Source organism: Mastigoproctus giganteus, chromosome 5 (assembly GCF_048544385.1).
Source record: "Mastigoproctus giganteus isolate SK-2022 chromosome 5, ASM4854438v1, whole genome shotgun sequence".
NCBI lineage: Eukaryota > Metazoa > Arthropoda > Arachnida > Uropygi > Thelyphonidae > Mastigoproctus > Mastigoproctus giganteus.
Window position 1 is genome coordinate 12,294,743 of NC_143579.1, and position 26,573 is coordinate 12,321,315.

General features: G+C 39.5%; 1 protein-coding gene across 1 annotated transcript in view; it reads right to left on the bottom strand.

Annotated features, from left to right (window-relative positions):
- LOC150085174 (pre-rRNA 2'-O-ribose RNA methyltransferase FTSJ3) overlaps window positions 1–26,573 on the bottom strand; it is a 169,127-nt gene that overhangs the window by 79,900 nt on the left and 62,654 nt on the right. The window contains exons 12-13 of the mRNA XM_090373859.1: window positions 12,789–13,012; window positions 206–277 (exon numbers count right to left, since the gene is read on the bottom strand). Of these exons, the coding sequence (XP_090229985.1) occupies window positions 206–277; window positions 12,789–13,012 (296 nt within the window). The remainder of the gene's footprint in view (window positions 1–205; window positions 278–12,788; window positions 13,013–26,573) is intronic.

Genomic DNA, 26,573 nt, shown 5'->3' on the forward strand with positions numbered 1-26,573 from the left:
CTGCACTATGTAATACAGCCCTCCCTTTATAATTTCTGAAAATTACAACTTACAGAAATTAAAATGGATCACTTCTAACAACAAAGACACTTTTATTCTCTAACATATTAAACTAATAATTTCTTATGCATCTTCACCATATTTATGGTGAAGATGCATAAGATTGAAGATGCAAATATTCACCATATTTATTTGGTTTACATACCTGTCTCTTCCTTGGCTATTTCAACAGTTTGTAATTTGTTTTCTTCTTGGTTAAATGCTTCTGAATTCACAGCTGCAAAAAAAAAATAAATAAATAAATAAAAGAAATAACTAATGTCAAATAAAATAAAAAATACGCTTGCATCCATGCACATCCCATATACACTATATTTCGTAACTCTTGGACCACAAGACTAACATAACTTTGCCACACGTGATGAGTCATTAAGATATTCAGTATTTAAAAAAAAGTCCACAAGTTAAGCATTCAAATTAAGGCAAACAAATGTTTACATAACAAAGCATATCCTTTCAGAGGGGAATAATATGTACTTTGTATAAATGAGAATTCTTCTACAAATATGTTGACCTTAATTTGAACAATAAAAATAATAATATGACACAATAACTGCCTGGAAGCCACTTATTTTGAGAATGAATGAATGTCTACATCTACTGGAAACAACAGAAAAGAACTGCAAAAAGTGATGAATCATGATACGTTGTTGGCATTCGATTGATGAATATGGATTTCACCAATGAGGTGAACATCCCAGATCTGACCATGACATCAAGCTGTGAAAGCACAGCAGTGTCATGGTTTTGGTTCTGCACAGAACAAAAAAAAATCTCAAATTGGTCATATGGTGAGTAGGACTGGGCACTCCAAAGACCATATCCTGTCACAGTATCACTAGGTGAAAAGGAAGTAATCTGAGAATTTTAAACAAGGTGAAAATACAAGCTAAACTATGCAGTTACTTTTTGCCAGTTGTTTGAAACAATCTAATCTTGCTTTAAATGGCAAAACAACTAATTCATTTTACAAAACCTACTAATACAGTATATCCTAACTGGCAAGAAATTCTGATAATACAATTCCTGCCAAATTTGGATTGGAACCACTGCTAAAAGAAGTATAGAAGAACATAATCAGAAAAAGAACCAACACCATATTTGGTGTACGGGGAGTAATTAATGAGCTTTATTTACAAAATACTGTAGGTCTAAAAAGTTCATCCTTCCCATTAAAATAAAAAAAAAACTGACAAAATCTATCAATAAAAAAAAAACACCATTTACTGATTTTGCCTTACAGCAACACAAAAAACTGAAACTGGATATATCTCAGCGATGAAAGCTAGAAGGATCCACATTCATTACTTTTATTCAAATGATAAACAAACTTTAGTGGCAAGGCAATTCATATCATAATGCATTAGTGTACAATGTCTACATTGTGCATATTCCAAGGTTGGATTTCAGTAAACCCCCTTGCTTTAGCAGATTTTGGGTGGGAGAGATGGATGGATGATCCACTGAGCAGGCTTTTCTTCTATACAGGATCTGACAGCATAACTGTCTCACCTTCATAGTATTTACAATCAATTAAAACATTTTCACAATAATGAAGTGGAGAGTCAAGGAGCAAGAATTTTAACCATCACTTTCCATCCACCTGCCCAGTGTTTTAGAATTTGAAGTTGTAAAGAGCATCAGTTGGTCCACTAAACAGTGGGACCACTCAGTATTGTTTAAAACCTGTCTAAGGTCTTGCAGTCACTTTTATGAAAGCAAAATCCCACCTCTTTACCCTGGACATATATCTTTCAGTAAATTACAAATGAATACATTTTTCATCATTACTAGGTAGCAATGATTAAATTAATGGCAATGATTAAAACTACAGAAATTCTTAATGTAACTGCTGAACATCGATTGACACAAGTAAGGAATCATTTTAGCATTAGCTGAGGCATATGATGCAAGAAAGCAAACTTACACAGCATCAGCCAAGAAAAAAAAAAAAAAAAAACCTTTCCATTTCGCCCATTTGACCACTCCAAATGTTTGTTTAAGTTCAGTCTTAAATTTATTTAAGCTATCAACTTCCACCACAAAAGATGGAAGTGTATTCCACCAATCAACTTGTTGTTGTTGTTGTTGTGGTGTTTTCTGGCGCAAGAGCTACTTAGGCCATATTGCGCCACCAATCAACTACCTGCTGGCTAAACACAAACTTCCACACATCTATTCTACAACAGTCATTCCTCAATTTGAATCTTTGCCCCCTCATGCTCTTAGCCTATGCAAGCGGAAGTATCCTATCAGCATTGAGCTGGCTCAAACCATTCAAGGCCTTATACACTTCAATCCAATCACCTCGCAGGTGCCTAGTCTCCAGATGCTGCAACTTAAAGAACTTAAGCCTTTCTTCGTAAGTGTGCCCCTTTGTTCCTCTCACCAATCTTGTTGCCCTTCTCTATACTCATTCTAGCAACTCTACATCCTTACTAAAATGAGACCTCCAGACCCATACGCAATACTCAAGGTGTGGCCTGACCACTGCCTTATACAAAGGGATAATCACCTGCTTGTCTCTGCTAGCAAAATTCCTATATATCATTGACAAAACTCTATGACCTGCTCTGGCAGCCCATCTGCACCTCAGAGAACTTCATATTTGACTGCACAATTATCCCCAGGTCTTTTTCACTTGCCACTTCCCTGAGTGTAGTACCACACAGTTGGTATATTTCTCTTGGGTTACTGCTACCCATATGCAGTACTTTGCATTTATCAATGTTAAACTTCAGTTGCCACTTCTCAGCCCATCTACCTAACTTTTCTAGATCCGGTTGCAGTAGTACACACTGTCTTTAGTGTCACTAACAACCCTGCTAACCTTTGTGTCATCTGCAAACTTGGACATTAAGCCTGATATACCTTCATTGATAAATACACAAAATAACAATGGGCTCATCACAGAACCCTGGGGGACTCCACTAATAACATTAGTCCATGTAGAACAGTGTCCATTTATTACCACTCTCTGCCATCTCCCACTCATCCATCCCTTTATCCATTGCAGAAACTTGCCCTTAATTCAATATGGCTCCAATTTATACAGCAGTCTTCCATGTGCAACAGTATTTAAAGATTTCCTAAACCCCAAGTATATGATAATAAAAAATTATTTTTTGCATCAAGTTCCTTTGTGACCACATCATAGTATCCAATCAAATTGGTCAGACAATCTCAGACATCTCCTTAACAAACCCATGCTGTGTCTGAACTATTACTGCAGTCTTGTCTAGGTGATCCTGTATCGCCACTCCAGTGACTCCATTATTTTCCCCGGAACAGAAGTTAAATTAACAGACCTATAATTATTTGTGTCACCCTTCGAAACCCTTTTGTGAATTGGGGATATATTTGAACATCTCCAGTTCGTGGGGACCACCCCTAAATCTAAGGATGCTCTCGTAATTATGGCTAAGGGGTTTGCTAAATTCCCTCCCTGCCTCCTTTACTATAACTGGATAGATTCCATCCACCCTAGGTGCCTTTTTTATGTTTAACTTCAACAATTTCTCCTCCACTTTGCTCTCAGTTATAACAAAATCACTTAGCTCCCTGTTAGAGTTTAATAAACTTCAGGCATTTGCCTCCTTGAATAACTCCTCATGTGTGAATATCGATGCAAAATATTAATTTAGTTTGTTAACTACCTAAGCAGGATCATCAACAGTGGAACCATCTGTTTAGTGGACCAATCTAATTTCTCCCCTTTCTTCTAGAGTTTATATAAGTAAAGAACTCTTTGCTGGTTTTTTTTGCATCCTTTGCCAAAGATTTCTCATAATCTGCCTTTGCCTGCCTAACCTCCTTTTTGATTTGATTACAGACTAACTTATATCTGCCATAGGCTTCTGTCACCTGATAGTTTATACGCATCACACACATTTTTCTTCTTTGCCACGAGCCTCATTAATTCATCTGACATCCATTTAGGTCTAAACCTTGAACAGTTTTCTTAGTTGGTATGAAAAGCCTAGTAGCTTCCAAGATTAATTCCTTGAAGGCTTTCCATTTAGAATTCACTGTTTTTAACATCATCAGTTGATCCCACTGCCTGAGACCACTGTAGTCACATTTATGAAAATAAAAACCCTTCCCTTTACCCTTTATGGTAGTTACATCTTTAAGTAAATCCCAAATCAGTACACTGTAATCGCTGTCACCTAGTGGTTCCGCTATCTGCAAATTCTTAATGCATGAATAATCATTGCTAATAATCAGATCAAGAGTATTGCTCTCTCTGGTTACCACTTGAACATGTTGCTGTAGAAAACAATCCTCCAATAAATCTACAAAAGTCTTGCTAGTGTGCGAGTGATCAATCCACAAGTTTCAGTCAATATCTGGAAAGTTAAAATCCCCCATTACAAGACATTCTAATTTACTAGCCCACTCTATTTCTCTGCACAACTGTTCGTTGCACTCATCAGAGTCATTAGGCCTATAACACACTCCTACTCTCATTTTCTCTTTCCCATTGTTTGTCACACCAGACTCAACATTGCACTGTCCACCTATGTCAACTGGATGCACTTACTTAGATTTTGTGTTTCTTAACTAACAGCATAACCCCTCCTCCTTTCCTATCCTGTCTATCCTTCCTGTACACACTGTACTCCCCAAATTCCAGTTCTACATTCCTTATATCTGCCTTTGATGCCTTCATCAGCACTTCAAATTCATCAAATTTATTTACTATACTTCTAGCATCGGTGTACATGCTTGTATACATGTACCTGTTCTTACTCTTAGTTACCCTAAGACAGCCCATGTATTTACTTGTTCCATGATGACTCCCAGCAGCTCTTGAAATCCCCAGCAACCTGCTCTCTAAGCTGCTACTCATTACAATAGAAGCAGTGCAAGAATCATTTTGTCTCTGCCTGCGGCTACTGTTAATCTCTTAGCCTTTGAATTCCCCCCAAGCTAGCAGTTTTCTGACCCACCTAACACTGCCTCGATAGCATCAGCGAATATTCTTGCACACTTTCTATTTGAAAGGGTACAAGAATATTTGAAGTCATCTGAAGCTCTAGAAAATAAAATGGAAAAGTCTTCAGACTTTTGAATAAGGTTTAGTTTGCATTCCCACTGTCACTAAGTGACCTGGCAAAATTTCGAGCTCTGGTACTTCAGACAATAAGTGGATATGCATAAAAATACAGTATTAAAACATTTTATTATTATTATTTGGTTTTTAGGAGCATTAGCAACTACGGCCATATTGCTCTGGGATATGCGGTGGTCATTCCCTGACCTTTCCGCATCCTTCTTATTTGGTGGTGACGGGCTCGAACCCCGGTCTAATCAAGAAGCGTGTGCTATGCACTGCTGCTCCTTCCCACCAGGCTAGGGAGGCGCCAAAAACATTTAATGTTCTTTATTTTGTAGTATAGCAGTTGATCATACTATTCTAACAACTTTAGTGACTGAATTTCTTTTGAGCTTATTGGATAGCTGGGTTTAGCAGACAGACCTTATCCTTCAATTTCATTAACAGGAGAGACTGCTTCTACAGGATGGAATAGAAACAGAAAGAATATATTAAATAAATAGAACACTTAAATAGAAAGGGTGCAAGAATATTTGCTAATGCTATCGAGGCAGTGTTAGGTTGGTTGGAAAACTGCTAGCATGGGGGAATTCACAGATAAAAGATTAACAGTAGCCACAGGCAGAGGCAAAAGTGATTCTTGCACTGCTTCTATTGTAATGAGCAGCAGTCTAGAGAGCAAGTTTCTGGGGATTTCAAGAGCTGCTGGGAGTCATCATGGAACAAGTAAATACATGGGCTGTGTTAGGGTAACTAAGAGTAAGAACAGCTGCATGCATACTTGCATGAACACCAATGCTAGAGGTATAGTAAATAAACTTGATGAATTTGAAGTGCTGATGAAGGCATCAAAGGCAGATATTGTTGGGATATCAGAGACATAGTGTCACACAGATATAAGTAGTGCAGAATTGGAATTGGGGGAATAAAATGTGTACAGAAAGGATAGACAGGGAGGAGGAGGGTTATGCTGTTAGTTAAGAAACACATAAAATCTAAGGAAGTGCATCCAGTTGACATGGGTGGACAGTGCAACGTTGAGTCTGTTTGGTGTGACATAAATACTGGAAAAATGAAAATGAGAGTAGGAGTGTGTCATAGGCCTAATGACTCTAATGGGGTACAAATAATAATTGTGCAGAGAAATAGAGTGGGCCAGTAAATCGGAACATCTTGTAATTGGGGAATTTTAAATTTCCAGATACTGACTGGCACTTGTGGTGGTCACTCGCACACTAGCAAAACTTTTGTGGATTTATTGAAGGATTGTTTTCTACAGCAACATGTTCGAGGGACAACCAGAGGGTGTAACACTCTTGATCTGATAATCAGCAGTGATGATTCATGTATTAAGAATTGAATTTACAGATAAAGGAACCACTAAGGTGGCAGTGATCACAGTGTACTGATGTGGGATTTACTTAAAGATGTAACTACCATAAAGGGTAAAGGGAAGGGTTCTTGTTTTCCTAAAGGTGACTACAGTGGTCTCAGGCAGTTTTAAATTCTATACAGTGGGATCAACTGATGTTAACAACAGTGAATTCTAAATGGGAAGCTTTCAAGGAAATAATCTTGGAAGCTACTAGGCTTTTCATACCAACTAAGAAATACTGTTCAAGATTTAGACCTAAATGGAGGACAGATGAACTAATGAGGCTCTTGGCAGAAAAGAAAATGCGTGGCATGCATATAATTTATCACGTGACACAGAAGCCTACGGCATATATAAGTTAGTCTGTAATCAAGTCACAAAAGAGGTTAGGCAGATTACAAGAAATGATTGGCAAAGGATGCAAAGAAAAACAACAAAGACTTCTTTAATTATGTAAACTCTAGAAGGAAGGGGATGAATCAGATTGGTCCAATTGATGTTGGTGGTTCAACTGTTGATGATCCTATTCAGATTGACAAACTGAATGAGTATTTTGCACCTACATTCACAAGAGGAATTCTGTAAGGAAGGCAAGAACAGAAATTTACAGAACTCTAACAGGGAGCTAAATGATTTTGTAATAACAGCGAGCAAAGTGGAGGAGAAATTGTTGAAGTTAAACATAAAAAAGGCACCTGGGGCAGACAGAATCTATCCAGTTATACTGAAGGAGGCAGCAAGGGAAGTAAGCAAATTGGAGTGGTATGGCATTAAGGGCAAGTTGCTGCAATGAATAAAGGGATGGTTGAGTGGGAGATGGCAGAGAGTGGTAATAAAGGAACACTGCTCTAAGTGGACTAATGTTATTAGTGGAGTTTCCCCAGGATTCGGTGCTGGGCCCATTGTTATTTGTGTATTTATTAATGATATCGATGAAGGTATATCAGGCTTGTTAATGACACTAACAACAGTGGCTGCTACTACAACAGGATCTAGAAAAGTTAGGTAGATGGGCTGAGAAGTGGCAACTGAAGTTTAATATTGAGAAATGCAAAGTACTACATATCGGTAGCAGTAACCCAAGAGAAACATATCAACTGTGTGGTACTACACTCAAGGAGGTGCAGAATGAAAAAGGCCGGGGTAATTGTGCAGTCGGATATGAGTTCTCTGGGCAGTGAAGACAGGCTGCCAGAGTAGGTCATGGTATTTTGTCAATGATATATAGGAATTTTGCTAGCAGAGACAAGCAAGTGATTATACCTTTGTATAAGGCAATGGACAGACCACACCTTGAGTACTGCATACAGGTCTGGAGACTTCATTTTAGTAAGGATGTAGAGTTGCTAGAATGGGTACAGAGAAGGGCAACAAGATTGGTGAGAGGAACAAAGGGGTTCTCTTACTAGGAGAGGTTTAGATTCTGCAAGTTGCAGCATCTGGAGGATATCTGGTTGAGGTGTACAAGGGCTTGAATGGTTTGAGCAGGCTCAATGTTGATGGGATACTTCACTTGTTGAGATTAAGAACCTGAGGGGGGCACAGATTTAAACTGAGAAAAGACAGTTGTAGAATAGAAGTGTGGAAGTTTGCCTTAAGCCAGTGTTTGCTGGAACAGACTTCCATCTGTTGTTGTGGAAGTTGTTTGTCTCCAGTTCAGCCTTAAATAAATTTAAGGCTGAACTGGACAAACATTTGGAGTGACCGGATGAGTGAAATGGGAAGGGTTCCTCCCCTCCCCCTTTGGCTGATGCTCTATAAGCTTGCTTACTTGCAATTCCAATACTTAAGTGAAGTTTTACTGGTTTTTTTTTTTTTTTTTCTTTTCAGAATGAAAACATCTAAATTAGCATTTTAGCATTAGTAGAGGCATTTGATGCAAGAAAGCAAGCTTATGCAGCATCAGCCAAAAAAAAAACCCACTTCCACTTCACCCCTCTGTTCGTTCAAAATACCTGTCCAGCTGAGCCTTAAACTTATTTAGGCTATCAACCTCCACTACTAGAGATGGAAGTCTGTTCCACCAACCAACCACCTGCTGGCTAAAGGCAAATTTCCGCACGTCTATCCTACATCTGTCTTTCCTCAATTTGAATTTATGCCCTCTCAGGTGATTATTCTCAGCTAGAGGAAGAATCCCATCAGCATTGAGCATGCTCAAACCATTCAAGGCTTTATACACCTCTATCAGATCACCTCGCTGGTGCCTAGTCTCCAGACACTGTAATTTGCAAAACTTAAGCCTTTCTTCGTAAGAGCACCCCTTTGTTCCATTCACTAATCTTGCTGCCCTTCTCTGTACTCATTCCAGCAGCTCTACATCCTTCTTGAAATGAGGCCTCCAGACCTGTATACAGTACTCTAGGTGTGGCTTGACCATTGCCTTATACAAGGGAATAATCACCTCCTTATCCCTGCTGGAAAAATTCCTGTATATCATTGACAATACTCCATGAGCTACTCTTGCAGCCCATCTGCACTGCTCAGAGAACTTCATATCTGCCTGCACAACCACCCCCAAGTCCCTTTCATTCTCTACCACTGTCAGTGTAGTACCACAGAGTTGATACGTTGCTCTGGGGTTGCTGTTTCCCATGTGTAGTACTTTACATTTGTCAATGTCCAGCAGCTCTACATCCTTCTTGAAATGAGGCCTCCAGACCTGTATACAGTACTCTAGGTGTGGCCTGACCATTGCCTTATACAAGGGAATAATCACCTCCTTATCCCTGCTGGAAAAATTTCTGTATATCATTGACAATACTCCATGAGCTACTCTTGTAGCCCGTCTGCACTGCTCAGAGAACTTCATATCTGCCTGCACAACCACCCCCAAGTCCCTTTCATTCTCTACCACTGTCAGTGTAGTACCACAGAGTTGATACGTTGCTCTGGGGTTGCTGTTTCCCATGTGTAGTACTTTACATTTGTCAATGTTAAACTTCATTTGCCACCTCTCAGCCCATCTGCTCAACCTTTCCAGATCCTGTTGCAGCAGCATAGTGCAGTAGTGTCCTTGACAACCCTGCCAACCTTTGTATCGTCTGCAAACTTGGACATTAAGCTTGATATACCATCATCAATATCATTTATAAATACAGAAAACAATAATGGACCCAACACTGAGCCCTGAGGGACTCCACTAATAACATTAGTCCACGATGAGCAGTGTCCATTGATTACCACTCTCTGTCTTCTCCCCCTCAACCACCCCCTTATCCATAGCAGCAATTTGCCTCCAATGTCACACTGCTCCAATTTGTGTAGCAGTCTTCCATGTGCAACAGTATCAAAAGCCTTTCTAAGATCCAAGTATATAATATCAAAGCTATTCCCTGCATCCAGTTCTTTTGTGACTGCATCATAGTATCCAATCAAATTGGTCAGGCAAGAATTCCCCTTAACAAAACCATGCTGTGTCCGAGCTATAACTGAAGTCTTGTCTAAATGATCCTGCAGTGCTTCTTTAACCAGTGCCTTCATTAATTTTCCTGGAACAGAAGTTAAGTTCACAGGTCTATAATTACTTGTGTCAACCTTTGATCCTCCTTTGTGAACTGGGGTCACATTTGCACATTTCCAGTCTATGGGTACCTCCCCTGAGTCCAAGGAAGCTCTCATAATTATGGCTAAGGGTTTGCTTACTTCCTTTGCTGCCTCCTTTAATATAACTGGATAGATCCCATCCACCCCGGGTGCCTTTCTTGTGTTTATCTTCAACAGTTTCTCCTCCATTTTACTCCCAGTTATTTCAAGATTCAGATTCTGTAGCTTACTGCTAGAGTTGAATACACCTCTGGCATTCCCCTCGCTGAATAACTCCTCATGTGTGAATGTCGATGCAAAATATTCATTTAGTTTGTTAGCTACCTGAGCAGGATCATCAACAGTTGACCCATCAATATCGAGTGTACCAATCTGATTCATCCCCTTCCTTCTAGAGTTTACATAAGTAAAGAACTCTTTGCTATTTTTCTTTGCATCCCTTGCCAAGGATTTCTCGTAATCTGCCTTCGCCTGCCTAACCTCCTTTGTAACTTGGTTGCATATCAACTTGTATCTATCATAGGCTTCTGTGTCATGTGTTAATTTGTAAGTATCCCATGCATTTTTCTTCTCTGCCATATGCCTCATTAGTTCATCTGACATCCATTTTGGCCTAAACCTTGAATAATATTTCTTAGTTGGTATGTAAAGCCTAGTAGCTTCCAAGATAAGTTCTTTGAATGCTTCCCATTTTGAATTTGCTGTTGGTAACATCATCAGTTGGTCGCACTGTATAGAATTTAAATACTGTCTCAGTCCATCGTAGTCGCCTTTACGGAAGCAATAACCCTTTCCTTTACTCCTAATGGTAGTTACCTCTTTGAGTAAATCCCACTTCAGCACACTGTGATCACTGCCACCTAGTGGTTCATTTATCTGCAGATTCTTAATGCATGAAGAATCACTGCTGATAATCAAATGAAGAGTATTACTCCCTCTAGTTGCCTCCCGAACATGCTGATGTAGAAAACAATCACCCAATAAATCCACAAAAGCCCTGCTAGTGTGTGAGTGACCAGCCCCAAATTCCAGTCAATATCTGGGAAATTAAAATCTCCCATTATAAGACTCTCTGATTTACTGCCCACTCTATTTCCCTGTACAGTTTCTTATTATACTCATCAGAGTCATTAGGCCTATAGCACACTCCTACTCTCAATTTTGATCTCCCAATGCTTATGTCACACCAAACTGACTCAACACTGCACTGTCCAGCGATGTCGACTGGCTTCACTTCCTTGGATTTTATGTGTTTCTTAACTAATAGCATAACCCCTCCCCCCTTCCTATCCTGTCTATCCTTTCTGTAGCCGTTGTACTCCCCAAATTCCAGTTCTGCATCCCTTATATCTGTGTGACACCACGTCTCTGATATCCCAACAATATCTGCCTTTGATGTTTTGAGCAATACCTCAAATTCATCAAATTTATTTACTAAACTCCTAGCATTGGTGTACGCGCAAGTATACCTGCACCTGTTTCTATTCTTAGCCACCCTAACACAACCCATGTGTTTACTTGTACCGCAATGGCTCCCAGCAGTCTCTGAAATATCATGTATCTTGTTTTTCAGGCTTCTGCTCATTCTAATAGAAGCAGTGCAAGAATCTCTTTCCCCTCTGCCAGTGGCTACTGTCAATCTATTGGTCTTTGTCTCCCCCCAAGCTAGCAGTTTTCCGACCCACCTAACACTGCCTCAATAGCATCAGCAAATATTCTTGCACCCTTTCTATTTAAGTGTATCCCATCCCTGTAGAAGCAATCTCTCCTGTTAACAAGTACAGTCCAGGCTGAAAAAAATTCTATCCCTTGAGCCTTGCACAATCTTTCCAGGGCCGAATTGATCGACAAGGCTCTCATCATATACTCCCTCCTATCGTGTCTGGGCAGAATTGCAGACACTTTCAAATTCAACCCTAATTCTCCGCTTTTGTTCAACAGTGACCTGTACTTGTTAAGTAATTCTGCCGGTCTCCTACTCTTAATATCATTAGTGCCAACGTGTACAACTATATCACCTTTTGTGCCCTTAAAAGATGATATTCGCTCTACAGCATCATTCAACCTTTGCCCCTGGCAGACATACCCTGGTCCTGTTCCACCTATCCTTTTTACAAAGCATGTTCCCCGTTTCCCCGACAATAGAGTCACCAACAACCAAATTCCAAGGATAAGCAATTTTTTTTTCTCTGTGTCTCTGAGTTATTTGAGAACAGCTAACTCAGAGTCACAGAAAAAAAGAAAGGACAAAAAAAAAAAAAAGTAAGAAAAAAATGAAATTGCCTGGAACTGGAACTGCAAAGAAGTGCTTCAAGTTAACTGATATATATTCCTAGAGGAAAAACTTTAAAACTATAGATTTAAACTTTTTTTTTTTTTTTTGTTGGCGCATAGGCTTCTGTGGCCATAATGCACCTCCCAAGGTTTTTGCAATACTTTGATCCAAGCCAGAGGTGGGAATCAAACCCACGACCTTTGGGTTGTCAGGCAGGCACTTTACCCACCCAGCTAGCCCGGTCGGCATAAATTTAAACTATAGAAGGGTTTAAAGTATAACACAGCGCCAATCCAATTTCGCTTCCACTCTCTGATTATTTCAGTTAAACATCTAACTTTCACCAACCCTCCTCAAAAGCTCATTTCATCATCATATCCCATCTTCCTCCATAACACCTTAAAACTTTCAATCTGCTACAACTTCAAAAATAAACTGGAAAAGAGTAACATGAAAATATAAAATATACTTGCCTTTGGCTTCTTTTTTCTTCCTTTTCTCTTCTTCTTCTTCCATTAGTAACTCTAGTTCTAAATCTTCATCCTCTTCGTCAATTAAATCTGAAAATATATTCTTCTGAAACCATTTTTCTGCTTCTTTTTCCACATTCTTTTGTCTGTCTTCTATGTCAACTAACAATGGATTTCGTTCCTGGATTTCATCACCATTATCATCTTTAGCAATATCATCATCTGACCTTTAATAAAAGATTCTGTTCAAAACTTAAAACACAATAAACAAACCAACAATATATAACTAAAGTTATACTGCAGAGAATAAATTAAAAATATTATCACAGCACCTACACAGGCTCTCAGTGTGACATTTGGGGCACACCAATACGAGTACAGTGTGCCATATGCTGTTGCATTATATGGGTTGCCACAGTCATTCAGCCATCCACAAGTCAATAATCACCCTGATCACTAACACCAGAAGCTGTCTGGCTTGGTGTAAGGCTTGTCATTTCTTGGACCACTGAACAATGCAAAGCTGGGCTTTAGAATGAGGAGGCACAGTACAAGGGCTACCAGTCTGAAAGTCATGCCTGGGTGAGGTGGATGCCAGAAAAAGCTACCTGCTGGACTGTATTATCCCAAAAATGAAGTTTGGCAGAGGCAGCATGATGGTCTGCGGCTGTTTTTCATGGTTTGGCCTGGTACCATTGGTTGTTTGGACAAAACCATGAATACTGAGGGCTCAATCCATACAGCTCATGTTGTGATAGGCTGATTTGAGACATGACTGTCAAAAGTTGAACAGGGTAGCCCAGAGCCTAACCTCAATCCTATAGAGAATCTGGAATGAATTCGATGTCAAGTTCATGTGAGAAGGGACTGCGCAAGAAACAGCGCTGAATCGCTTCACTTTGAAGGGCAAATTCTGGAGAACAGTAGAGGACATTTACAGAAAAGTGGTGGTGAGTGTTCCAGAGACCAACAGCTGTCATAAAGGTTAAAGGTTTCAGCACACATTATTAAATTAAATAAATGTTATTTGGTAAGGCAGTGTCTATCAGAATATTTATCATGCTATCTCATCCTTGTTTACTTTAATGTCATTCCATTTGCAAAGGCAAAGATGCTTATTTCATATACTATCTAGTTATAAGATGTGAATTAGGGTTGAATTTGAAAGTGTCTACAATTCTGCCCAGACACGATAGGAGGGAGTATATGATGAGAGCCTTGTCGGATCAATTCGGCCCTGAAAAGATTGTGCAAGGCTCAAGGGGTAGAATTTTTTTCAGCCTGGACTGTACTTGTTAACAGGAGAGATTGCTTCTACAGGGAGGGGATACACTTAAATAGAAAGGGTGCAAGAATATTTGCTGATGCTATCGAGGCAGTGTTAGGTGGGTCGGAAAACTGCTAGCTTGGGGGGAATTCAAAGGCTAAGAGATTAACAGTAGCCGCAGGCAGAAGTAAAAGTGATTCTTGCACTGCTTCTATTGGAATGAGCAGTAGCCTGGAAAACAAGATGCAGGGTATTTCAGAGACTGCTGGGAGTCATTGCGGTACAAGTAAACACATGGGTTGTGTTAGGGTAGCTAAGAATAGGAACAGGTGCACGTATACTTGGGTGTACACCAATGCTAGGAGTTTGGTAAATAAATTTGATAAATTTGAGGTATTGCTCAAAACATCAAAGGCAGATATTGTTGGGATATCAGAGACGTGGTGTTACACAGATATAAGGAATGCAGAACTGGAATTTGGGGAGTACATTGTGTACAGAAAGGATAGACAGGATAGGAAGGGAGGAGGAGGAGGGGTTATGTTATTGTTACACAAAATCCAAGGAAGTAAAGCCAATCGACATCGCTGGGCAATGCAGTGTTGAGTCAGTTTGGTGTGACATAAGCATTGGGAGATCAAAATTGAGAGTAGGAGTGTGTTATAGGCCTATGACTCTGATGAGTATAATAAGAAACTGTACAGGGAAATAGAGTGGGCCACTAAATCAGAGAGTCTTATAATGGGGGAGTTTAATTTCCCAGATATTGACTGGAATTTGTGGGTTGGTCACTCACACTAGAAGGCTTTTGTGGATTTATTGGATGAATGTTTTCTACATCAGCATGTTCGGGAGACAACTAGAGGGAGGAATACTCTTGATCTGATTATCAGTAGTGATTCTTCATGCATTGAGAATCTGCAGATAAAGGAGCCACTAGGTGGCAGTGATCAAAGTGTGCCAAGTGGGATTTACTCAAAGAGGTAACTAACATCAGGGGTAAAGGGAAGGGTTTTTGCTTTCGTAGAGGCAACTATGATGGTCTGAGACAGTATTGAAATTCTATACAGTGGGACCAACTGATGATGTTACCAACAGCAAATTCAAAATGTGACGTTTTTTTTTTTTTTTTTTTTTGGTAGTTGTTGGCTCATTGGCTTCTGTGGTCATAATGCATCACCCAAGGTTTTTGCAGTACTTTGATTCGAACCCGCGACCTTTGGGTTGCTAGGCAGGTACTTTACCCACCTGGCTAGCCCGGTCAGTACAAATTGGGAAGCATTCAATACGAGTACAGTGTAGAAGCTACTAGGCTTTACATACCAACTAAGAAATATTGTTCAAGGTTTAGGCCTAACTGGATGTCGGATGACCTAACGAGACTTATGGCAGAGAAGAAAAATGCATGGGATACATATAAATTAATGGGTGACATGAAGCCTAGCCTATGATAGATATAAGCTGGTCTGTAACCAAGTCACAAAAGAGATTAGGCAGGCAAAGGCAGACTATGAGAAATCCTTGGCAAAGGATGCAAAGAAAAACAGTTCTTTACCTATGTAAACTCTAGAAGGAAAGGGATGAATCAGATTGGTCCACTGGATATTGATGGTTCAACTGTTGATGATCTTGCTCAGGTGGCTAACAAACTAAATGAGTATTTTGCATCTACATTCACGCTTGAGGAGTTATTCAGGAAGGGGAATGCCAGAGGTGACGTGAACTCTGGCAGTGAGCTAGATTATTTTGTAATAACTGAGAGTAAAGTGGAGGAGAAATTGTTGAAGATAAACACAAGAAAGGCACCTGGGGTGGATGGAATCTATCCAGTTATATTAAATGAGGCAGCAATGGAAGTAAGCAAACCCTTAGCCATAATTATGAGAGGTTCCCTGAACTCAGGGGAGGTACCCATGGACTTTAGATGTGCAAATGTGACCCCAATCCACATAGGAGGATCAAAGGGAGACACAAGTAATTACAGACTTGTTAGTTTAACTTCTGTTCCAGAGAAATTAACAGAGGCACTGATTAAAGAAGCAGTGCAGGATCTTCTAGACAAGACTTCAATTATAGCTTGGACACAGCATGGTTTTGTTAAGGGAAAAGTCTTGCCTGACCGATTTGATTGGATACTATGGTGCAGTCACAAAAGAACTGGATGCACAGAATAACTTTGATATTATATTTTGGATCTTAGAAAGGCTTTTAATAATGTTGCACATGGAAGACTGCTGCAGAAATTGGAGCAGTGTGGCATTGGAGGCAAATTGCTGCTATGGATAAAGGGATAGTTGAGTGGAAGAAGACAGAGAGTGGTAATCAATGGACACTGCTCATCATGGACTAATGTTATTAGTGGAGTCTCTCAGGTTTCAGTGTTGGGTCCATTGTTGTTTTCTGTATCTATAAATGATATTGATGATGGTATATCAAGCTTAATGTCCAAGTTTGCAGACAATACAAAGGTTGGCAGGGTTGTTAAGGACACTACTGACAGTATTCTGCTGCAACAGCATCTGGAAAGGTTGAGCAGATGGGCTGAGAGGTGGCAAATGAAGTTTAACATTGACAAATGTAAAGTACTACATAGGGGAAACAGTAACCCCAGAGCAACATATCAATTCTGTTACTACACTGACAGTGGTAGAGAATGAAAAGGACCTGGGGGTAATTGTGCAGGCAGACACGAAGTTTTCTGAGCAGTGCAGACGGGCTGTAAGAGTAGCTCATGGTGTCTTGTCAATGATTCTAGCATTGATAAGGTGATTATTCCTTTGTATAAGGCAATGGTCAGGCCACACCTTGAGTACTGTATACAGGTCTGGAGGCCTCATTTCAAGAAGGATGTAGTGCTGCTGGAACAAGTACAGAGAAGGGCAACAAGATTAGTAAATGGAACAAAGGGTTGCTCTTATGAAGAAAGGCTTAAGTTTTGCAAATTACAGTGTCTGGAGACTAGGAACCAGCGAGATGATCTGATAGAGGTGTATAAAGCCTTGAATGGCTTGAGCATGCTCAATGCTGATGGGATTCTTCCTCTTGCTCAGAATAATCACTTTAGAGGGCATAAATTCAAACTGAGGAAACACCCAGGGTCCTCAGCTGGATATCATCATTCTTCTCTTTCTTGGCGATTCCTTTCTACTTCTGACTCTCTCTCTCTCTGTCTCTCTCAGGGTAACTTGGGTTTTGGCTGGTGCAGCATAAGCCTCAGGCTTCCTTGCACCATATGGCTAATCATAATAATAATAAGACAGATGTATATAAATAATTTTTTTTTCTGTTTATACTCTGGCATGACAACCAAGTCAGTAGAGTTTACAATAAATCGTCAATACAAATATTTATCGTATTTAGCAGTCACGGGCTTGAACCCCGGTCCACTCAAGGAACACGTTCTATGCACTCTCGCTCCTGACCACTGGGCTACGTCATAGATGTGCGGAAATTTGCCTTTAGCCAGCGGGTAGTTGGTTGGTGGAACAGACTTCCATCCCTTGTTGTGGAAGTTGATAGCCTAAATAAATTTAAGGCTCAGCTGGACAGGTATTTTGAACGAATGGAGGGGTGAAATTGGAGTGGGGTGATTTTTTTTTTTTTTTTGGCTGATGCTGCATAACTTGCTTTCTTGCATTATATGCCTCTACTAATGCTAATGTCATGTTATCTGTTTACAAAGGATTCTCGTTTAGTCTAAAAGAAAGGCCTTTGCAACAAAAATTAAACAGAAATGAACATTTTGCTCAAGGAAATAATAGTAGTAGTAGTAGCATGTGATGCAAGAAAGCAAATGTATGAGCTTATGCAGCATCAGCCAAAAAAAAAAAAAAAAAAAATCACACCATTCCCTCCAAATGCCTGTCCAGTTCCTCCTTAAATTTATTCAACCTATCAACTTCCACAACGACAGATGGAAGTTTGTTCCAGCAATTAACCACCCGCTAGCTAAAGGCAAATTTCCGCACATCTATTCTACATCTGTCCTTTCTTAATTTGAATTTATGCCCCTTAGGTTCGTAATCTGAACAAGTGGAAGGATCCCATCAGAATTCAGCATGCTGAACCCATTCAAGGCCTTATACACCTCAATCAGATCACCACGCAGGTGCCTAGTCTCCAGCCACTGCAATTTGCAGAACTTAAGCCTCTCTTGATAAGAGGATCCCTTCATTCCCATCACCAATCTTGTTGCCCTTCTCTGTACACGCTCAAGTAAATCTACATCCTTCCTAAAATGAGGCCTCCAGACTTGTACGCAGTACTCAAGGCATGGCCTGACCGTTGCCTTATACAGAGGAATAATAACCTCCTTTTCCGTGCTAGCAAAATTCCTATATATCATTGACAAAACATCATGACCTGCCCTGGCCGCCTGTCTGCATTGCTCAGAAAACTTCATATCTGACTGCACAATTACTCCCAGGTCTTTTTTATTTTCTACCACCTTAAGTGTAGTACCACACAGTTGGTACGTTTCTCTGGGGTTACTTCTACCCATATGCAGTACTTTGCATTTGTCAAGATTAAACTTCAGTTGCCACTTCTTAGCCCATCTGCCCAAATTATCCAGATCCTGTTGCAGTAGCACACTGCCATTACTGTCATTAACAACCCTGCCAACCTTTGTATCATCTGCAAACTTCGACACTAAGCCTGATATACCTTTATCAATATCATTGATAAATATACAAAACAACAATGAACCCAACACCGAACCCTGTGGGACTCCACTAATAACATTAGTCCAAGAAGAGCAGCACCCATTGATTACCACCCTCTGTCTTCTCGCACTTAACCATCCTTTTATCCATTGTAGCAACTTACCCTTAATACCATTCTGCTCCAATTTGTACAATAGTCTTCCATGCGCAACAGTGTCAAAAGCTTTCCTGAAATCCAAATATATGATATCAAAATTATATTTTGCATGCAGTTCCTTTGTAACCACACCATAATATCCTATCAAATTTGTCAGACAAGACTTTCCCTTAACAAACCCATGCTGTGTCTGAATTATTGCTGCAGTCTTGTCTAGATGATCCTGCAATGCATCTTTAACCAGCGACTCCATTATTTTACCCGGAACAGAAGTTAAACTAACTGGTCTGTTTCCCCTCTACCCTGGAAGTAAGTGTCCATTCTCACTGCTACTGCAGGAGGGACTAATCCAAGTACATCTAAACAAGGGTTTAAAAAAAATATAAAATAAATAAAAAATTGAAGGCAGTTCACTGTGTTGTAATTCCAATATTACAATTTGCTGAAATTAACTGCACTTATCCAATTACCCTATCAATTTTAAAATATACCTTAACATCAGCGGTTCCCAACCTGTTTTTACTCGTGAACCCCTTTCAATGTAATAATTTTTATTGCAAACCCCTTTCAACATAATATTTTTAATGCAAAACACTAAGCCTAAATTCTCTGAAATCGTATAATTTTTCTAAATTTTTATTATAAAGTATTTCCAGTACTAAGTTTTTATAAGTGACATTGCGTAATAATAAAAATTATTATTAAGTACTATTTATACTTTGTAAAGCAGTGATTATTCAGTCCAAACTAGATTTCGAACAGGCTAAGAGTAGAAAACTTGCTTCTTGTCCAAATGGTAGCCGAGCATTCTGGTCTCTTGCCAAACCAATTGGCCGCAATTTTTGCCCATCTCTGTCAAAATCAGATGGTTCTGTTGCCACATAAGCCAAAGATAAAGCTGACCTGCTAGCATCCTTTTTTTCTTCCAACTCATTAGCATTAGTAGAGGCATATGATGCAAGAAAGCAAGCTTATGAAGCATCAGCCAAAAAAAAAAAAAAAAAAAACCCCACTCCCATTTCACCCCTCTGTTCGTTCTAAATACCTGTCCAGCTGAGCCTTAAATTTATTTAGGCTATCAACTTCCACAACAAGGGATGGAAGTCTGTTCCACCAACAAACTACCCGCTGGCTAAAGGCAAATTTCCGCACATCTATCCTACATCTGTCTTTCCTCAATTTGAAATATGCCCTCTCAGGTGATTATTCTGAGCAAGAGGCAGAATCCCATCAGCATTGAGCATGCTCAAACCATTCAAGGCTTTATACACCTCTATCAGATCACCTCGCTGGTGCCTAGTCTCCAGACACTGTAATTTGGAAAACTTAAGCCTTTCTTCGTAAGAGCACCCCTTTGTTCCATTCACTAATCTTGTTGCCCTTCTCTGTACTCGTTCCAGCATCTCTACATCCTTCTTGAATTGAGACCTCCAGACCTATATACAGTACTCAAGGTGTGGCCTGACCATTGCTGTATACAAGGGAATAATCACCTCCTTATCCCTGCTAGAAAAATTCCTGTATATCATTGATAAGACACCATGAGCTACTCTTGCAGCCCATCTGCACTGCTCAGAGAACTTCATATCTGCCTGCACAATTACCCCCAGTTCCTTTTCATTCTCTACCACTGTCAGTGTAGTACCACAGAGTTGATACGTTGCTCTGGGGTTGCTGTTTCCCATATGTAGTACTTTACATTTGTCAATGTAAAACTTCATTTGCCACTTCTCAGCCCATCTGCTCAACCTTTCCAGATCCTGTTGCAGCAGCATAGCATCAGTAGTGTCCTTAACAACCCTGCCAACCTTTGTATCATCTGCAAAACTTGGACATTAAGCTTGATATACCATCATCAATATTATTTATAAATTCCCAGTATACTCCATTCAATGCCTCCTGCAGTCTTCCATCAAAAGGATATCACAACGATTTTGGATGAATCTGATGATAAGAAAGCTCCAGGTCATGATGGTATTTCTCCACTTGTTCTCGAAACCTGTGCCCTTGAACCTACTCCTGTTTTGTGTCATCTTTTTTTCACTTTCTTATTCCAAAGGTGTTTTTTCTTCTTGGAAATTTGCACATATCCAGCCAGTTCCTAAAAACTGTGACAAATTCCTTCCATCCAATTATCATTCCATTGCAATTACTTCTATTCTTTCTAAAGTAATGGAGAAATCAATAAACACCAACTCTTAAACTATCTGGAAATCTTTCATCTGATCAACAATCGCCAGCATAGATTCCGTCAGTGTCGTTCCACTGGTGATATTCTGGCTTACACTGCCCTACCATTAATATCCGGACACCCCTCCATGGATGGGGAACAGGTCCTATGCATACAACACATCACAGAACTTGCTATAAATATGTACACTGGGCTTCGAACAATTGCAAAAGTGGGCATGCAAGATGACACATTCAACAGAATTACCTCAATAGTTCAAAAGAATTGATCATCTCATCAAATGCCAGATGCCGATGAACATGGTGTAAGGAGCACAAATCCTGGACTGTAGAGCAGTGGAAAACAGTCCTATAGATAGACAAGTTGAGGTTTGCACTCTACCAGTCTGATAGCCATTCCTAAATGTGGCGAATGCCAGGGGAACAGTTCCTTCCTGATTGTATCCTCTCTACAATGAAGTTTGGTGGAGGCAGTGTCATGGTATGGGGCTCCTGTCGTAGTTTGGCTTTGGTCCATTAGTCGTTATCGGCAAAACCATGAATGCTGTGGACAATTGTGCACTTCCAACATTATGGCAATACTTCGGGGAAGGACCATACCTATATTAGCAAGACAACGTGCCATGCCATACGGCTCAGGTCGTAACAGAGTGGTTTGAGGAATGGGTGTGGAAAAGTTGGATTGGCCAACCCAGAGTCTTGATCTGAACCCTATCGAGCATCTTTGGGATGTATTAGATCGTCGGGTATGTGCACATCGAGATCACTCAAAGAACAAGTTCATACTGGTGGCTGCGTTAAAGGTTGAGTTGAGGAACATATCACATGATATTTATAAAAAGCTGGTTGAGAGTATGCCACGAAGGTTGAAGGCAGTCATAAAAACTCTTTTTGTCTAAAGGCTGGTGTCTGGATATTAATGGTAGGGCAGTGTATGTTACCCATCTATGGACAAATTTAATGGAAAAGTTTGGTGAAACTCAAACCATTGCTCTTGACTTTTCAAATGTTTTTGATCGTGTTTGGCATAAAGGCCTTCTAAATAAGCTTCCATCCTTTGGTTTGCCACTGTTCTTTGTAATTGGCTATCCAGTTTTCTCTCTGATTACTCACTGCGGGTGATGGAAGATGGGCTCTGTCTTCTAGCTTCTCCATTAATGCTGGTGTTTCCCAACATTCAGTTCTTTCTCCCACTCTTTTCCTCTTGTATATATTAATGACCTTCTTCCATTGACTGGAAATCCTGTCCATAGTTTTGCCGACTATAGCACATTGCATTTCACCTTCCAGTTTGAGAAAATTTGAAACAGCTTCAACTTCTCGAGTATCAGGGGCTCACATCTGGTGAGTATGGGCTTGGCACACCCAGGGTCCTGAGCTGGATATCATCATTCTTCTCTTTCTTGGTGATTCCTTTCTACTTCTCTCTCTCTCTCTCTCTCTCTCTCTCTCTCTCTCTCTCTCTCTCTCTCTCTCTCTCTCTCTCTCTCTCTCAGGGTAATAGGGAATTTTTTTTTGGCCGGTGCAGCATAAGCCTCAGGCTTCCTTGCACCATATGGCTATTAATAATAATAATAATAATAATCTACTGCCAAATCCTTAAATGCTAATCTCCAAAGATAACTTAATTTCAATCCTTCTAAAACTCAGTCCTGTTTTATATCTCGCAAAAAAGGATTCTTCTGCTCCTATGCTTACCTCCGATGATGCTCCAATTTCTAGGCAAGATTTTGGGGATTACCCTGACTTATAATCTCTCTTGGCATAAAGCACATTACAAATATTGTGTTCTCTGCATCTAAAAAAACTGGGTTTTCTCTTCCATTCTCGGCATTACTTTTCTTCCAAACAATTGTTGACTCTGTAGAAATCGCAAATCCAGCCTACCATGGAATATTGTTCCCACATCTGGGGAGGTACCCCCAAAACCTCTCTCAGGCTTCTATATTCCATTCAAAAGAGGGCAGTTAGGTTAATTAATGTCTCATCTGTAACAGAGTCTCTCCACTCGCTGTCTCATAGACACAAATTTCTGTTTCTGCTGCATGCCTTTTCTACAGAAAAGGCATGCAGCAGAAACAGAAATTTGCATGGGCACTGTTCTTCTGAATTGGCTTCTATAATTCCAACTCTCTTTCTTTCAAAGAAGTCCGAACATGTGCTGCAACCAGTCAACATCCTTTTACTGTCCAAGTTCAAACTCACAAAATAAACTTTTCTTCTTACTCATTTATTCATTCGTTTTATGTTTTCTAGACTCACCTTCCTTCATATGTATTTCCTGAAAATTACAATCTACAAAAATTCAATTCTAATGTCAACAAGTTTCTTCTTTCATCTTTTCCACCGTGAACCCATGCATGGAAGACTGTTGCACATGGAAGACTGCTGCACAAATTGGAGCAGTGCAGCATTGGAGGCAAATTGCTGCTCTGGATAAAGGGGTGGTTGAGGGGGAGAAGACAGAGAGTGGTAATCAAAGGACATTGCTCATCATGGACTGATGTTATTAGTGGAGTCCCTCAGGGTTCAGTATTGGGTCGTGGGTAAAGTACCTGCCCGGCAACCCAAAGGTCGCGGGTTCGATTCCCGCCTCGGGCTTGGATCAAAGTACTGCAAAAACCTTGGGAGGTGCAATATGGCCACAGAAGCCGATGCGCCAATAACTACCAAATAAAAAAAAAAAAAAAAGTATTGGGTCCATTATTGTTTTCTGTATTTATAAATGATATTGATGATGGTATATCAAGCTTAATGTCCAAGTTTGCAGACGATACGAAGGTTGGCAGGGTTGTCAAGGACACTACTGACACTATGCTGCTGCAACAGGATCTGGAAAGGTTGAGAAGATGGGCTTAGAGGTGGCAAATGAAGTTTAACATTGACAAATGTAAAGTACTACATATGGGAAACAGCAACCCCAGAGCAACGTATCAACTCTGTGGTACTACACTGACAGTGGTAGAGAATGAAAGGGACCTGGGGGTGGATGTGCAGGCAGATATGAAGTTCTCTGAGCAGTGCAGACGGGCTGCAAGAGTAGCTCATATTATCAATGATATATAGGAATTTTTCTAGCAGGGATAAGAAGGTGATTATTCCCTTGTATAAGACAATGGTCAGGCCACACCTAGAGTACTGTATACAGGCCTGGAGGCCTCATTTCAAGAAGGATGTAGAGCTGCTGGAACGAGTACAGAGAAGGGCAACAAGATTAGTGAATGGAACAAAGGGGTGCTCTTACGAAGAAAGGCTTAAGTTTTGAAAATTAAAGTGTCTGGCGACTAGGCACCAGCGAGGTGATCTGATAGAGGTGTATAAAGCCTTGAATGGTTTGAGCATGCTCAATGCTGATGGGATTCTTCCTCTTGCTCAGAATAATCACCTGAGAGGGCATAAATTCAAATTGAGGAAAGACAGATGTTGGATAGACATGAGGAAATTTGCCTTTAGCCAGCGGGTGGTTGGTTGGTGGAACAGACTTCCATCCCTTGTCGTGGAGGTTGATAGCCTGAATAAGTTTAAGGCTCAGCTGGACAGGTTTTCGAACGAACGGAGGAGTGAAGTGAAAGTGGTTATTTTTTATTTATTTTTTTTTTTGGCTGATGCTGCATAAGCTTGCTTTCTTGCATCAAATGCCTCTACTAATGCTAATGGTACTATATGTTCTTTAAAAAAAGAAAACGAATGAATAAATGAGTAAGAAGAAAAGTTGGTTCTGATATACTATAAGATAATAAACTAATTAAGGAATTGTGGGATATGTGGTTTCTTTCTTTGGCAATTGTTTACTTTTTATTTAATTTTAATTCACTTTATTGTGTATTATTAGTTATATTTTGTAGTTTACAATAATATACCTATGTAAATCTAAGCAGATGCCATTACTGAATTTTTAGTGTGAACCCCTGGAACACTTTCGCGAACCCCTGAGGGTTCACGAACCACTGGTTGGGAACCACTGCCTTACACTAAAATTACATATTATTAGACAGAATTAATTAACCTTAGAGTGTGTGTGTGTTCTCTGTATTCAGAAACAATTATATAAAATCCTGTTACAATGAATCTTGAGAAGGTAGCAGGATACAAACCATTTTGTTGTACCAAAATTTCATTCTAATGAATATCACACAAAATCACTTTAAAAGAACCATTATTTGTTTAATAAGTTCTGTTACATTTTTCTAATATACAAAAGTAGCCAGTAAGTAGTTTCCTTTTTTATGTTCCTTATATCAACTTAATTTTATTAAATAAATAACTATTGTTTTTAAAGTGCAAGATGGGTCATATGTCAGTTTACCAAGAAACAACTTTCATAATTACTGAAGTCACATATCTTAAAATTCAATTTCAGTAATTTATTTCTCAGTAAATTCCAACTGTTCTGAGTAAACTGATATGTTGTTCTTGTTCCAGTCACATAGCTCCCTGAAGAGCTGTTGTGGCCACCAAAAAATTCCTCCAACTGCATCGATCATGTGCTATACGAGCAGCATCACAAAGTGTCATGCCCAGAAGTTCACTGATCCCATCCTTCCACCTAGTTGTTTCCTCTGCACCTCTTCCCCTTGGTTTTTCCTTCCATTATATTCTTCAAAAGAAAGTTTTCCCTTCTTACTATATGACCAAAAAACTTGAGTTTTCTTTTGTTGATGATATGAAAAAGAATTTTAGGCCTGCCAATTTTATTCAAAACTCACTCATTTGTTCTTCAATCCCAGTAAGAAATATGCAGTATTCTCCTGTAACACCACATTTCAAATGCCTCAATTTTCTTCCTGTCAACTCTTTTCAGATTCCATCCTTCACATCCATAAGTGGCAACTGGAAAAATTAACAAATCAATGATTCTCAATTTCATCTTTAGAGGCAGATCATGATCTCTCCATAATTTTATCAGATCAGTGACCAACGTTTTAGCAATTGCCTATCTCTTTACATCGTTTGAGCAGTCACTATTTTTATTTATTCTTGACCCTAAGTAATCAAATTCATCAAGATATCTTGCCCATTAACTTTCACTTTACTGGAATCGAGATTATCACCATAACTTTAGTTGCTTCACATACTTCACTACTCTCCTCAGTTTCTTTAAGATGATCCTTAGAATTACAAACTGACATGTGGATCACCCTATATATTTTATTTATAAGAAATACACACCATATAAAATTTTTAATATATCATACTTTCAGAAATACTGTATAGTGGAAATGACTTATTAATTTTCATGTATTAATGCATATATATTTTTTTAATGTTCATATATTAATTAAAAATAACTCAAGTGTGTGATTTCAGAATATTCTAAAGTTGATTAATATTACTAATTTCATAGCTTTTATTGCTGAGGAAACGTGTTAGAAAAATCATGGCAATGTCCTTAGGATATCTTCAATTTGAGTTTTTTCCTCCCACAGTTTCTTTTAGTTTCTTTTTTTGGGGGGGTGGAAAGAAGTCCAGATAATCTGTTATCTCACAGACTGCATCATCACACACCATCT